The sequence below is a fragment of the Dermacentor variabilis genome, chromosome 3 (genome assembly GCF_050947875.1).
Source record: "Dermacentor variabilis isolate Ectoservices chromosome 3, ASM5094787v1, whole genome shotgun sequence".
Classification (NCBI taxonomy): Eukaryota; Metazoa; Arthropoda; class Arachnida; order Ixodida; family Ixodidae; genus Dermacentor; species Dermacentor variabilis.
Window position 1 is genome coordinate 92,471,846 of NC_134570.1, and position 16,839 is coordinate 92,488,684.

Sequence of the window (16,839 nt, forward strand, 5' to 3'; positions counted from 1 at the left end):
ATGCCGCCTGCAGGCGCGCGGCGAATAACGGAAACAAAGGGCAGTGGTTCTGGTGGTGGTGGTGGTGTGTTTGTGTACCGCAGCGTGCGATTCTCCTCCGCGGAGGTCCTGTGTTCGCGTGTGTTTTGCCGTCTTGCGGCGGCCAGTGTCTGTGGCGCGTGTGTTCGTTAATAACTATATCGTCCCTCCCTCGAGCAAAACAGTCGTCGCCTCGCGGAGGCAGCGGGAATCGACACTGTCAGCGCGTCGTTGAGTTCTTTTTCTTTCTTTTTTTAGAGCAGCGAAAGAAGCCGCTCAGACACAACTTTGTCGTCTGCTACCTTCCTCGGCCGTCGTCTGTAATGGAAGAGCGACTTCGTAAAGAAGTGAATGCGCTGACATTTCAGGCGTCCCCGTGAAGCGCCTCGGTTTGTTCGGCGGCGCGCGGTTGCGAAAAACGTCGACGGGAAGCACAAAGCAGCACAGACGTGGTTCCCGTGAGTGAAAGTGTTCCTGTGGCGTGAGTAGTGGGGCCGGGGACTTCCAGGAACTGCGGAGCGGCGGCGGCAGAGCGAGATCTAGTCGCTAATGAGCCGGCGCTAGTCAGGCAGCTCGAGACACGCCAGACTCGCAAATAAAGCAAGGAAGAAAGCAAGCCGGGCGATAGGCGAACGCCGGTGGCAGGCGGCGACAAAACAAGCCTTCGGAAAAGAAAAAAGAGGTCCGTAAGTTTACGGCGGCGGTGGGCGTCTCTTCCGCGAGAGCGTTTCCGACGCGCGAAAGAAAAGTGGTTCCGATGCGCGTCCGGTGTTTTCGGCGTGTCGTTGCCCCCGTCGGCTTGTGGTCGTGGACGTGTGCGTGAGGGGTTACTCCCGGAGTCGGCCTCGCGATGCCTTCGAGCGTCTCGCCCATGGCCAACGCCGCGTGCGTGTCGGCGACAGCCCTGGGCGCTCAGCCTGGTTCGACACCGCAGCAACAGCACCAACAACAACACGTGCAGGGACGTCTGGACGGATTTCAGACGGCTATCAACCTGCTCATGCGCCGGCGATTCAGCACTGGTGAGTGCGACAGTAAATTCCGATATTCTATTTTTGCTACATCTCCTTCGGTCACGAATCGTGATCCAGTGTGAATAGCTGGTTCGAAGTCGTGTAACATTATTTGAACGTACCGAGGACTCTATTGTAAGAAAGCGAAGATGGTGGAGCGGCTCTTCGTGCGTATTCATTATCGCGTGTGTCAGGACTCTCAATAAAGGTTTTCCATCCATCCAGCCATTCATAATGAGAGTTCGTAACTAAATTACATTAAATTCTAAGTTCTTGCTAGCCATAACCACCATCTGGTTATGCGGCACACCGTCTAGTGATGGGAGACTCGGGAATAATCCTCACCGCCTGGGCTTCTGTAACGGGCACCCAATGCACGGTATTCACGCGTGCGTGCTTACTTGCATTTCGCCTCTATCGTAATTGCGGCCGCGCTGCGGTCGGCAGTCCAACCCGCGACCTCGTACTCATGGCAGCGCAATTGGCCGTAGTCGATAAGCCACCACGTCGGGTAACCTCGTAATTACCGAGTAATCACATTTCGATTCATCGATGCATACATGCAGCCAATCGTGTCGGGTTTTTCTCATTGAAAGACTCCGCATCACCAGCTCAAACCAGATGCACGAAGTAAATTATTGGCGCAACGAGCACTACTGCTTAACAGAAATGGGCTGTTCAACTTCCCGTCAAACACGTCAGGGCCTGCACTTTAGTGACCGTGTTTTTACCAGCGGACTCTGCAGTTTCAAAGTGAACTGAAATCACGTTCAGTAACCAGAGCTAGGTTTGGCTGGTGACTGAATGACCGTGTTTCTTTCTTTCTTTCTTGCCACTCATGGACAGAACAGGCAAGAACAGATCGCGCATATACACCAATACACAGTGACTGAAGGGGTTATATTGTGTCGTAGCTACAGGAGGCTAGATTGTGCTTATCGATGAGGGCTAAGAACTGGGACATATCTGCCGACCGTAGACATGATAACCATTTCGCCAAAAGGTGGACAGCCGCGCTGCGAATTCCAAAAACTTTTCGTTTCCAAGTGCACTGCTTGCCACATTAGCCGAGCGACATAGTATGCCCAACACACCGCTTGTCTGGCACTTGTATTTTCTTTTTTTTTAACTTTTACGAACAGTCCTAGCCGAAAATTTCTTTTTTGCTTTTATCTTGAGCAATTCTGATTGGACGTCATTTGCAAAATTTATCAATAATATGCACGAAATGTGTTCCTTTTCTTTATTATTATTATTATTATTATTATTATTATTATTATTATTATTATTATTATTATTATTTGCGATACTATAATTGGAACGCAGACGTCCGAGGTCACTGGATCGGTTCTCTGCCGCGGCAGTCACGTGCCGAAGGGAGCGGAATGGCTAGACACACGTGTATACAGTTGTAGATTTAGGCGCACGTTAAAGAACCGCAGCCGTTCCAAGTTAATCCTTACCTCCAGCAACCAATAGGTGTCTATCGTAGCACAGTTGTTGCTTTCGGGCTTAAAAATCACATAATGTATTAGTATTTAAAAGGTATTAAAAGGAAACGAGAGAATTAGCAAGTTCCACCTGGTTCGCTATATTAAAGTATAGGAGAGGCGAACGAGAGAGAAAATAAAAAGAAAGAATGAAATAGAAAGGGTAATATGTGATTCGCGCGCACAAACAAGTGTTCACCGCGTAATGCAGGGCGTTCGTAGAACGTCGAGTACTCTCTTTTTCTTTTTTTTCTCTCTCTCTCTCGCTTACAAGCAGCGTAAAACGTTTAGCTTTATCGATATTCTTTTCATTTTCTCAGTGTCATTTAGAAATCATCGCATATAGTCGTATTAAAAGTAAATAAATAAAGCAATATCTACTGACAAATATGATAAAGCTAGGCAGAAGTCTCAGAAGTTTGAAGAAAACACTCGACGAGCTGTAGTGGTGTAACTGGATTCTAGCTTGCGAGGAACGAAAAAACACAAAAATAAAACAACAGTCCGCGCGCCTGGAATACAATGCCCATTCACAACGTGTGTTCATTTTAGCACAATGTAACCACATACAACTATGGAAAATGCCGTTCTTTATTCTGAAAATCATTTCAACAAGATATTGCCACTTGTTCTTACTCTGTTCTTGCTAAAATTATGCAAGAAAATTAACTTTTGTTGATCCGTACCGTTCTTTAAAAAGAAAGAAAGAAACTTTTCATCGCTGTAAACCTGACTCACAAGAACTTATAAAGTGTGTCTGTCTGCACGGGCAGCGATACGAGTCGGCACCCCATGCAACAGCTCAGTTCTTCGACGTCAAAATCCGCATGCAAGGCCAGTGTTTTCATCTTAACTTCCTTTTCTTTTTTTTTTTTTGCTGCTTATCCGTGGGCGAGCAAAGATAGCAAGGGTTTTTTATTGAACGATGATAATTAAAGGAAATACGATTTTGTGGCGAAGATGGCAAGATAGCGATAGCAGCGGTGGGCGCGAAATCACAGAAACCGTCAGGTAAATTTGCATATTGCACACTATTGCAGTGACTACAATGCACGCTGGGTAAAGCGCAATCGGGGTGCGGAATTTACGCCGGTGCTATAATCGGTCCCATCTTATTCCATCACACACTGAGACTGGACAGCGTTACGTGGACGAAATCCTTGCAGGCGTGGTGGATGAGTTTGTCAGAGAAGTCCCGCTGTCACTTCTTCCGCTTCTGTGCATATCAGCAAGATGGAGCACCAGCACACAGCAGCAGCCGAGCACGAAACTGGCTGGATGAGACTTTTCATGCGCAATAGACTGGAAGCACAGGCCTGTAAATTGGCCGCCTAGGTCGCCTGACCTCTCTCCATTCTATTTCTTCGGGGTTATGTGAAAGATCATGTTTACTTGATCTGGACGATGACGTCAGATCAGCTGAAGGCAAGGATAACGGATGTCTGCGTAGAATTCGAGCGTCGGTCATCAAGAAAGTCACTGAAGACGGGATAGAGCGGACTCAGTACTGCGTAAGGAGACCTATTCGAACGCGTCCTCTAGGCAGCAGCTGGTGCGCAATGGCGCTTACAAATTCATAGATAACAAGTACACACTAAAATCTGATGTATGTTTTCTTTTTTTGTGCAGGCGTCTAGATTGCCGATTCAGCTAACTTAGAAGTGGTTATTTACTTTCTTGAACGCATCGGTTCTGCTTTTTCGCAAGAAGTGGGTCGCTTCCCTGTCTGTTTAGTTCACTTTTATTTTTTTGTCACGAGCCTGTTTTTGCAGCAAGTATATACTCTCATGAAAACTAAAACCGTCACTTTAATTTGGCTTTGGTCCGAAGTAAGTTTCTGGCGCGAAATATAGCTTCGCACGCACTCGGGCGATGTGGTGCGAGCAAAGCCGGGATGTTGAAACATTATATGCCTATCGCATGGCTTTTCGCGTTTCGTGCGTGGTCAGAGCGGCGCTTCGGCCGCGTTATCAAGGGGCTTTTGTTATCAATGTGATCAGTCGGCCTTGAGAGACGGATAACAAATGTGACGTAGATTGGAAGGAATAGCTGCGAAGCCGTGAAACCAGCTGTTACGGCTCCTTCCGTACAATTATCAACGAGATGCACAGACAGTGCAGTTGCTTTCAATCAGCTTATTTGAGGGCGCTGCGCTATGATGCGGGTGGGAGCGCACTCACGTGGTATTTTTCATACTTCGTGAGGTTTCTTTGTGAGTCGGAAAAAATTGTACGCAATTAGTACGTCCCTGAAAACACAGCAGCTAGATGTCATTTTGGAGTGCCTACAAATGCCTCATTGACACTTTGAGAATTAGGACATTACTTCTCGAGTTAGATAATTAATTTCAATTACCGAATTAGATCTCAGTAACGAAAGAATTACTGGTGACTACTCCACTCTGCTGGAAACTATGTGCATTAGGTTTTCTTCGAGTAATGCAACTATTCTTTTTTTTTAAGTCTTGGTGCATGATAGTTGAAGCACCCTGTATAATTCACTCAGTAACCGAAATAAAGCCAAGCCGCATTCAATCATTTTTTGTAAGCCGCTGTATTCCCTTTGCATTAAAGTCTGACACGAATGACATTTGCATCTCTGTTAACATCTATGCATTGTGTATAAATGAGCATGTACGACGAGTTTATATCCATTGTTCTGAATTTCACTAATAACAATTTTTCTGAATTGTTCCGCTGTATTCCCTTTGCGTTAAAGTGTGATGGAAAGGACATTTTCATCTCTGTGAACACCTATGCATTGTGTATTAATGAGCATGTACCAAGAGTTTATATTGACTGTTCTGAATTTCTTGTATTATATTCTGTTATGTAGTGTGTGTGGATTTTGTACTTTATTTTAAAGCTTTTGACCTTGCTGTACGCCATGTAGGGGGGCTCGGGCTTCCTCAAGCGAAAATCGTTCGCTTTTTGCCTGAGCCTACCCACATCATAATGATGTAAATAAAACTGACTTGACTTGACTTGACTCCAAATCATAATCAACAGCAGTCATGCGCAGGAGCGCTTATACTCGGACTCACAGAAAAAAAGAAGAAAAAGAAAAGATAGAAAGAGCCTGCAGTTACGTCGGGAAGGCGAAGCAGTATTAGTGCGAACGAAGTATACGACAATTATTCGAAGGAAGATTACACCACCGAGAGAGGCCAGATTCTCAGTGGTGGGAGAGGACTCAGGCTGGTAGTGATATATATATATATATATATTCCATCACCAGCCTGGCTACGCCCACTGCAGGGCAGCGGCCTCTCCCATACTTCTCCAACTACTCCGGTCATGTGCTAATTGAGGCCATGTTGTCCCTGCAAACTTCTTAATCTCATCCGCCCACCTAACTTTCTACCACCCCCTGCTACGCTTCCCTTCTCTTGAAATCGAGTCCGTAGCCCTTAATGACCCTCGGTTGTCTTCCCTCCTCATTACATGGCCTGCCCATTTCTTTTTCTTGATTTCAACTAAGATATCATTAACTCGCGTTTGTTCCCTCACCCACCCTGCTCTTTTCTTGTCCCTTAACGCTACACCCATCATTCCTCTTTCCATAGCTCGTTGCGTCGTACTCAATTTAAGTAGAACCCCTTTCCTAAGCCTCCAGGTTTCTGCCCCGTAGGTGAGTACTGGTAAGACACAGCAGTTATACACTTTCTCTTGAGGGATAATGGCAACCTTCTGTTCATGATCTGAGAATGCCTGCCAAACGCACCCCAGCCCATTTTTATTCTTCTGACTATTTGAGCCTCATGATCCGGATCCGCGGTCACTACCTGCCCTAAGTAGATGTATTCGCTTACCACTTCCAGAGCCTCACTACCTATCGTGAACTGCTGCTCTCTTCCGAGACTGTTAAACATTAGTTTTCTGCAGATTAATTTTTAGACCCACCCTTCTAATTTGCCTGTCCAGGTCAGTGAGCACGCATTGCAAATTGGTCCCCTGAGTTACTAAGCAAGGCAATATCATCAGCCAATCGCAAGTTACTAAGGTATGCTCCATTAACTCTTATCCCCAATTCCTCACAATCCAGGTCTCTGAATACCTTCTGTAAACGCTGTGAATAGCATTGGAGAGATCGTATCTCCTTGCCTGACGCCCTTCCTTATTGGGATTTTGTTCCTGTCCTTATGGAGGACTATATATATATATATATATATATATATATATATATATATATATATATATATATATATATATATATATATATATGTGTGTGTGTGTGTGTGTGTGTGTGTGTGGTGTTAGGGTTGGCGTCTGACACCACGTGTTGAAAGGAATTTCAACCGACCATCTCACCCTGCCTCGTCGAAATGAGACGTGACTTCGCCTGCTATTGTTGGCGTCTCGCTCCACGTGCAGAAAGAACTTTCTCTCACCCGACCTTCTTCCACCAGGCCTCGTCGAAATGAAGCGTGACCTTCTAATTCGCCATGACCATTTCGAGTGTCTGCCTGACTGCCGGAAGCCCCGTAGTGTACAGGCCTCTTTTGTGCGTGTATGTGTGTGTGGGTGTGCGAGTTTAGAGAGACCCTTTCTCGAATTGGACGTAGAGGAGAACTTCCACGAACCCGCAACGCGCAGAAGAGGCGGACAGGGGTATACATTTCCGACCTCTTCCTTTCAGCAGGCTCGGTATAAGCAGAGGAGGAGGGGCCCTCTTTCTGTGTCGGTCACGTGACGTCAACGGAAGCAAGATCCCGCCCACGATTGTAGAGAGCCTCTTTAAGGGGCTCTGAAATGTACTTTTGATCACTTCATGCTCTTCTCATTTTCTTTCATCTACCTTTGAATAAACCATGCAAGTTTCGCGCTAGAAATCGTCCCCCCCCCCTTACTTGGCCGCCATGGTCTACCGGATGCCTGCAGCCCACTGACAACGCCACGCTACCCAATAAGTAACGTCGGTCGAGCTTCGATAGGCAGGCGCCGCTACAACTCGGCAGCAGTACGAGCCTCTACCCTGCAATACGCAACAGTGGTTGGTCTGGCCCCAGCTCCCTCCCCCATAAGAATTTAAAAATTTTAAGTTGTGCTAACAAATTATGTCTACCATTCAACCGTAACGTACCTATCTCCCTCTCATCATCATCATCTAACGTCGCTGTCGGCGTTAAGAAGAAAATAACCGACCAGGCACGATGACACTGTGTGACGCCAGTGAGCTTTGAATATCTAGAGCACAAGCCGTATACAGACAGAGAGAGAATAGTGCATGTTTAACTCTGTAATAATGCGCAAACACAGTTGACAATCACGGAAAATTAGAACAACTTTTCCATCGTTATTTCTGGCCACGGATTTTACAGTTGTAATATAAAGAAATATATTGAAATTGCATTTGAGATGTACCTTTATTAGCATAGTAGTTAATGGTGGTCGTCAGTCTAGCCGTTTTAATGTTGCCTGCAGAGAGGGGCGTGGGGATGTCGTAGCGCGAGTCAAAATATTCTCCAAGGTGCAAAAAAAAAGAGGAAAAGAAAATAAAAAGAAACCTATTCGTACACTAGCACAGTTCTGGGAAGTGCGCCGACCTGAGTGGCCGTTTTTAGTCCTCCTGTGCACCCAAGTGTTCACCCTCTCCCTCTTTGCCTCTTTTTAATCCTCCTCTCTCTTAGCACGTGTGTACTTTGGCAAAGTGGAAGCTCGTATGGTTGCCTGTCTACCTTTATGTATATATCTATATATCGTTCCCGCGCCTAAATAAGAATTTTGAAGTATCAAAACAAAGTAGCGTGGCGTATGTGATATGTTGGGCGCTAATGGGTTAAGCTGTGTCTGTAATTCTATTTGCGGAAGTGGGTAAGGTGAAGGGAGCGTACTCACTATGGAAGCTCAACAAGCGGAATTCCTTATAGTGAGTTAAGTTCCTCTTTGGCGTTCGGCCGTGGTCGGACCCATCGCTCAAACGAGGTCACCAAGCTCCCTAGGCCGGTGTAGTATGTTCTGGAATGTCTTGAACCGTACCGGTACCTCCCCATACACTTTCAGTGACCGCCAGAACGCCCTCTCCTCGGCGTCGCACTCCCCCCGCCTCCACCGCTGACGTAGGAGACGCTGACCGTACGCACACTTAGCGCAGGTCGACGGTTTTACAGCGAAGCTGCATACCTCTACCGCCCAAAGAAATTTTCGTGCCGTTGTGGTAAGCAAAAAACTCCCCATACGTGGGCTGCTACGGTTGGCGCGTAACAACCCGGGCAAAAACGATGCTCTATCACCATGCCTCATCGAAACGAAGGATGGATTCCTAATTTGCCATGGTTGTCTCGAGTGGATGACCCATTTGGCAGGGCCCCGCAGTGCTTACAGGCCCCTTCGTGTGTGTGTGTCTGCAAACCCTTTCCGCGAACCAGACAAGACCCCCGGGCTGCCGCCAGCGGAGGCACGCTCGTGAAGACGTCAACTGGTACAATGGATCAGCCGCCTATCCACAACCAGAAGCCCTTTCCACGAACTGTCAAGCTATACAGGAGAACTTCCGCGAACCAACGTTGCCTAGAAGAAAGGATAAGCGCCTACGATCCCGGGCCTGCTGGTTGCCACCTGCGGAGGCGAGCTCGTGAAAGGTCGCCGGGTGAGTGGGCGCCGCCGCCAAGCACCGTAGAACTCAGTGCTTATCACGTGACGTTGACGTGAGCAAGATCCCACCTACGACTTTAGTGGGCCTATTTAAAGGGCCCCGCAATGTACTCTTCAATTCCTTCTTTTCCTCTCCATCTTTCACCAACCATTGAATAAACGGTGCAAGTTTCGCACTAGCCATCGTCTCGTCTTTGCCTGGTCGCCATGGTCTACCGGATGCCTGCAGCCCGCCGACAACGCCACGCTACCCAATAGCACCGTCGGTCGAGCTTCGATAAACAGGCGTCGCAAGAACTGATCGGCAGCGGTGGAGCACGCTACCCTAGAGAATGCAGCAAGGCCCATCCCAGAGACAGTGCAATGCCGGGCCGACTCGCGGCGGATGTGAAGCAGGCGTTAAGCACTCCCCATACGTGGGCTGATCCCGAAGATAGTGCGATGCCGACCCTACCCGCGGCGGAGATGAACCAGGCGTTAGGCACTCCCCATACGTGGGCCGATACCGAAGATTGTGCAATGCCATGCCGACCCGGGGCGGAGGGGCAGTTCGCCATTAAGGGGCCCACGTACACAGCTTCGCTGGTCATCCTTCTTCTCAGCGTGGAAGGGCACTTGAGTTCTTTTGCAGAAACTTGCGGCTGCATGCGCATTTCGCTCCGCAGTTTAACCCTATCCTCACGCATGTACGCAGAGTAAAAAAAAGCTCGCTGATGCGGTGACTGGTCGACATTGAGCAGCTTTAGTGCGGACGCAGTTATTTTCGTTAGCGCTGTAGCATTGCATGATAGACGATGCGTGTACGGTACACGCGCTGCCACTCCTTCGAAGCTCCAGCTTAATGTGCACATTGACTGACTGCTCGATTGATTGATTTAACGACTCAATGAAATAAAGTGGATATGGGGGAACGGTAATTTATGGATCCATATTACTTGCGATCGCTTCTGTAAACCTCTGTACAGCAGCGCTATTACATTCCGGCGCAGTGGTTGCGAGTGCAATTCGCACCATTGCCTATATGGCGTGGGAAAGGGTGAGCATTGCGTACAGAGAGGGACGGAGAGGGAGAGGGACTCGGTTATGAAAGCTGTAGACAGTAGAGGTTTGTCGGGATGCTCGGATTACGGCGTGCCGCTGCCGATGAATGCGATGACGCATCGAGGGACACACGCGGAACAAACATCGCGCATGCATTACACGTTTTTGTCAAAAGTGTACCGACTACGTTGCCAGCGAGTGCCAGGCACAATACATATATGGGCTGTTTTAGGCACTTCCTATGCGATATACTCCTCAAGTTCGAAACGCTTTGGGAAACAAAAACAGTTATGCGCTCACCATCAAGTGGCCTGCAGGTGCAGTATGGATCACCACGGGAACATGCACTGCACAGCCAAACTACATACAAAGGTGAAGGTGTGTGGTGCAGCACGGATATATATATATATATATATATATATATATATATATATATATATATATATATATATATATAACAAATGATGTACATCGTGCAGTCGGGCATATACGAAACTAATAAGTGTATAGGCGATCGCGATGGCGTTGTCTTTCAATGACCAGGGTGTTTGAGGCTGATACGAACATAAGTTCCCGTGTTGCTCGTCTGCGCCATCCCGCTTTGATGCCGGTATTTGTCGCAGAATTTAGCCATGACGCACCGTCCATAATTGTGGCAATCACTGGGCGCTGTCTTTATTTTTTTTTTTCGAGACAAGTTTTCGATCCTCGGCGCTACGGCCTCAACGCGTGACTCTATACGCACCAGTTCTTTCTTTCATTTAACGAAACTGCCGGCGACGAGTGCCACGGGAAGTGTTCACTCGACAATTTGTTTTTCTTGTAACCGATTCGTATTTTTTCACAACAAAGTGACGGAGCTGCAACGGATTGCCATTTGAAGTGCTTGCATTAGCTTTACGCCGTGTCGCACAATAGTGTTTTACCGTGGGATCCACAGCAATCGAGCGATCGCGAGTACACTTTATAATCTGTCTTGGAGCTGTATTCGGCGTCGCACTGCAGTGTCCGCTGTATACGGATAATGAATGCGAGTCCTGTCTTCACATGGCCTGGACTGTCGATCGCTCCCATGCTCCCTGCAATATAAAACATTTGTTTAACTTTACTCGCCAGATTTTCCGTTGTTCAGGCACGCACGACACGTCGGGCTCACTGAGGCTGCCTCGCAATTTGAATAGAATTAGAGCAGTAAGGAAGGAACGTGTTGGAATTCGCCTTCCCGCATTATAGCGCTTGAGCTCGTAAAATTTCGCGATATCTTCAGAGGAGGCAGCGGATGAGCTGCGGAATTAAAAGTAGTCTAGGAAATAGCCTTGCTGGAAGGCACTTACTGAAGCTTGTCGTTTCGTTGATATTGGACGTCGTAGGAAGGACGAAATTTCTCTTGCTAGAAAGGAACAGGCGCAAATGCAAGGCTGTTTGGGTCGAAAATGTTTTATAAACTACATATACGGGCAGGACCTAGTTTTCGTCCTGGTGTAGTTGCCATCTGAGGATATCCGCCAGGATGCCTTACTTCGGCTTCTTAAGGTCGCAAGTTCGACTCCTGCCAGCTGCAGCCGCATTTTGGCGCAGGCAGAATGTAAAATAATAATAATAAAGAAAAACTCATGTACTTAAGTTTAAGGGCACCTGACCGAAGCAGAGTTGGTTTAAAATGTATCAAATACTAAGTATCCTATTGCCTGACTGACTGACTGACTGACTCACTCACTCACTCACTCACTGGCTGACTAAGTGGCTGATATGGGAAAAGAACGTTGGCAACTGTTATTGCCAGTTTTTCCACGACCTTTCATTTCCAGATGAACGGAAAATGTTGGCATCGATAATTGAGATAATAAATAGACACACCCCCACACACACGATAATTCACGCTGAAATGAAAGCCGTACACACACACACACACACACACACACACACACACACACACACACACACACACACACACACATATATATATATATATATATATATATATATATATATATATGAGAGTCGCTGTATATATATGTGTGTTTGTGGATTATGTTATATTGAGTGTCTGTTCTGTTGTCACTATAGGTGATAAGTCATTTATACAAAGTATGTACCACCCGCTGACTAGAGACTGTGTTATTAGGCGGCAGTATGATTTGTATTTTTGAGACATTTTTCTACATAACTGTGGAGACATTTAACTTGTATATTGTATGTACCAAGTGTTTCTTACGTCGTAGTGTTACTGTGAAAACGTTGCGTTACACGTCTTGGTGCTTGTGTGAAAAGGTTATTTGATATGTAATCTTGAAGCCTGTATGTTGTAAGATAGATCCATTCAAGAGCTAAGGAGTAGCCGGCGCCTTAAATTGTACGTCAACCATCTCCTTATATCATATAAAAAAAAGAAATCTCGCTGGCGCGCTTGAATCAACTCGAGGTATGCGTAGTGCGCGTGACAGGACATGTTGGTACTATGGGGCACATGAGTATTCAATGGAGATGGAAGACGGTTCGAAGGATACCGATGGCTCCGTTTTATTGTGATGTTTTGCAAGAAAGTACAAAATACGTTTCCTACATTATTCGGCTCTCAAGTGTACCCTCATCCATTGCTGTAAACGCCGGCGTGATGCGGAAGTCTCGTGATATTTTCCCTGCTCGATATACGTCTCCTTCGAGCGGCACCCCTTTTCGCGTCGTGATAAAAAGTTGTCATCGCTGTTGTTGTTGCTGCGTGATGTTATATTGCTCCTACCAACTACACGCTAGGGACTGACCAACGAACAGTAAATGTCTTCCGCTCTCTTTTCATTATTGTTTATCATCTTACTCGACTTCTCGGGCAGGCAGGGTTAATGAGAAAACCAGATGGAAAGATTGTACGCTTACCACGCTTACAGATCTCCTCCGTTGACTTGTGTAGAAACATAATGTAGATAAGAACAAAGTCATTCTTGTTCACGCATGTGATTACTAACGAGTTGCCAGAATGAGGAGTGCACCAAATAAATAAATAAATAAATAAATCACCAATCAAATTCGTGGACAGTATTTTATTTTCTTTTTTTTTTGTTTTTACAGCTGCAGTATTCTTTCGTAACGCAGGGAACAAGCAAGGTCTATACGCATGTGTCTCATTAGAAACCGGTCACGCCCCAGTGTATACACACCGTTCTATCCTCACGTACGCACGTGCACGTTTTAGTGGGGGACGACTCTCAATCATTTGTCATACCCAAATTACAAATACGCCCGCGTTTGTCCGAAGCCTTCAGCATCGATCTCGCAATTCTTTATTTTTCTTCCCGCGGAAGAAGTGCACGTTCTGATCTTGCACGCACGCACTTCGGGCGAGACGCGAAGCTGGCTTTGTTTCGCTCGGCCTTTTCCTTCCTTTCTTTCTTCGTCGTCCCCGAAGCGTCGGCGTCGCGTCCCCGCTCTCAATCCAGGCAGGACGGGACGAGGTGTTCCGTCTTTCCGACTGCCGCGCTCTCGATTAGACAACGAACGCAGCAACGACCGCGAGCGAGCGACGGTACCACGACGGTATACGCGCATGGCGTGTTCCATGCGCCGGGCGAATGCGCAATGCATCGCACGCGAAAAACGCGACGATCGACGCACGAGGGGCGAAGCGCGGTGAAGACAGAGCCGCGTGAGTGCGTACGTATGTGTCTGTCTCGCATTGTGCCTCCGCAAGAGCGTGCGCAGTCTTGCGCAGGAATATTAAGTTCGCGAAGGGGTGCGGGGGGGGGGGGGGAGGGGGAGTCGCGACTAGGGCGCGTGATTAGATATATCTGTCCCACTCGCGCGTATACACATACGACTGCATTCAGTCGTGGCTGAGCGAGCCGGTAACGAATTCACGTCTGTACAGCGCGGTGCGTGCACTCGTGTAACCGCTATTCGCCAACAACTGAAGGGTCCCGACGCGTGCGACTGTCTACAGAGACGTTCTCGCGTTTCGGCGTCGCTTCAGAGGCCGGTGGTGGACCTTGTCCCGGATGGGAAAACGAGCGAGTGCGTATCGTCGGTTCTCGCGCATTTCACGTGTTTAGCGGCGCCAGCGCGCGCTGAGGGGTTTATGACTTTCGCTTGCCACGGCATCAACGAAACGCGCGAGTGAATAGGAAAGCTCCGTTTCTGAGTGGGTGTCAGTGGCTTAAGTGCGCGATGCCGCCTTTGTTCGTGCCGCCCCAAACGTCGTCCTTCGCTTTAACGTTTAGTCAGCGCAACATTGAATGCACGGGGAACGCCGCCGTTGCGCGCGCTGCACTTCTTAACCCTTTCCATTTTTCGCTTTCCTGTCATTACCCTCCACCAGGGAAAGGTAACAAATCTGGTGCAGCCTTATTCTTCCCTTCTTTCTTTCGTTCGTTCGTTCTTTCTTTCTTTCTTTTATTACAGGTGCATGTACGCAGTCGGCGTCGCCGTGATGTTCCGCATAAAATCCAAATGCGATAACTGCGCCGCTGCGCCACTTGTGCGCTGCTTGTGCAAGTGAAAGCGTGCGAGAGTGAGCCGACGCTGGTGGCTCAATCTCGCGCTCGCAAGGGAGAAAAGCGAGGAGGAAGCACGCCGTCTTCCATCACGCGCAAGGCACTGGGCGAGGTGGGGCGGGGGATAATGTTGTACTACGAGGGTTGATAATGTTGTACTTGGAAGTGATCTGCGATAGGGACGGAGTGCGCCGAGTGCTGATAGATTTGTGTGCACTGTGTTCTCCCCACTTAGTTCACGCTGAAGCGAGAGACAACAGGAACATAAATTCACTAGCTGCTGCTGCCGCGTTTCCTCACTCCAATGTTTTGACAGTGACTGTGTGCGGTCATTGAGTGAGGTGTGTTCATGTTTGCTTGTGCGCGCGTGACACTATGCTTGGTAATTTAGTTAAGCGAACGTTTACAAGTTTATATGACAGATAAAACTACTATTCTTATTTCGTATAGCTTTCTAGTAATTTGCTTCGCCTTTCGAGCGAAACTGCGACTTTTCTTTTTAAACTCGGGAACAGCAGCGCAGCAGAACGGAGGTAGGTTGGAGAAGTGGAGGTTCGGTGTCCAAACATCCGCAGCGCTGATGCTATGGCAGTACGTAACAATGAACCCATTGCAAGCGGGTAACAAAAAGAAAATACTCCCACTGAAATTAAGCTCTTGATATGCAACTGGTCGGAAACTGGGGTGCTAATCAATACTGTGTTTTGACGACAATAGGTGCCAATGTACACGCTTGCAGATTACATTAGTGGTTCCAAGGCCTGCTTTAAAGTTCCTTCCTTCCATTTTCTCTTTCCTTCTTTCTTTCTTTGTTTCTTTCTTTCTTTCTTTTTCCGTTTCCTTCTTGTTTCTTTGCTTACTTACCTTGAAGTATGAGACAACGAAATACTGTCCGTGACTTCATTGCGTGTAGGGCTTCGCCGCTCTGCCTTGATTGAACATCATACGCATTCGCCATTTACGTAATGACTTCTGTTTACTGCCGCTTGAATAATAATAATAAGAAGAAGAAGAAGGAGAAGAAGAAGAAGACTTCATAATTTTTGTTGGTGAAAATTGTAAATTCGCTGAAGCTAGCTGAAGCCTTTCTTGGTTCCGCTTTCTGTTTACAAAGCCGTTACACCCTTCTCTCTTTCCCTCTTTCTTTCTTTCTTCGAGCATAATCGCGTGGCAGAGTCCCGATGTTTTCGTCGCCGGCGCTTAATCGAGGAATGCGGCGATGTCACCTCGTCGTCATGGGCCATTAACGCTTTACCGGATTTTTGTCCCTTCTTTTACCGCTCGCAAGCGTGTTTACGCCCGCAACTCTCGACGCGGTGTTATGTACGTTATGTACTCGTGTATGCGTTCCCTGGCGCTGATGACTTCGCGCCACACGCGTAGGCATGCATTTACGGCGTGGCTCTCCGTGTTCGAGGAAAAAAAAACCACCGCGGGCTGACGGCTGCGTGTATTTGGCGTCGGTATATAGTTACACATGTAATATATATCTATGTGTGTGTGTGTGTGTGTGTGTCGGTGAGTGCGGTTCATTAGGCACAAAAGTGACCCTGGCGTCGCCTTTTGACGGGTGCTCGGGCATGCCGCGTGTATAGCTCTGCTTTTTTTTTTTTTTATATCGCGTGGCGAAGGACGAAAAGAGGGTACAGGAAAAGTAACCACAGTTGGGGGCCGGACTGGAACGAATGAAAAAAAAGAAGAAAAAGAAAAACGAGGATAAAAACAACGGTGCAGCAGTAATGTTCCGCCGCTCGCTTACACTTTCGCCATTCGACTGCGACTGGCGCGGGGGCGCACGTTCGCCGTACAACGCGCTGTAAACGATCGAAACACGGGCGTTGCCGCTGGCGTGCGATCGCCGTGCGTGCTGACCGAGCTGAGCGGTGCGTGCATGCAGACGCCCTTTGTAGCTCCTCGTTCGACGTGCAGGGGGCGCCCTCGGCGGCGTCGACGACGACGTTGCGTTGCTGAGACGCTCTTCAAGTGACATTAAAGGCAAATAACAAGTCAAGCACGAGGTCGCGGGATCGAATCCCGGCCACGGCGACCGCATTTCGATGGGGGCGAAATGCGATAGCACCCGTGTTCGAGATTCAGATGCACGTTAAAGGAACTCCAGGTGGTCCAAATTTCCCGACTCTCCCACATACGTCGTGCCTCATAATCGGATCGTGGTTTAGGCACGCAAAACCCCGTAATT

The 16,839-nt window shown here is 47.8% G+C and overlaps 1 protein-coding gene across 1 annotated transcript in view; it reads left to right on the top strand.

The window, feature by feature from the left end:
• The first annotated feature begins 380 nt into the window (after positions 1-380).
• Positions 381-16,839, top strand: part of LOC142576051 (pleckstrin homology domain-containing family G member 5-like) — a 747,630-nt gene continuing 731,171 nt past the window's right edge. Inside the window, exon 1 of the mRNA XM_075685967.1 lies at positions 381-1,040. Within this exon, the coding sequence (XP_075542082.1) occupies positions 869-1,040 (172 nt within the window). The 5' untranslated portion in view covers positions 381-868. The remainder of the gene's footprint in view (positions 1,041-16,839) is intronic.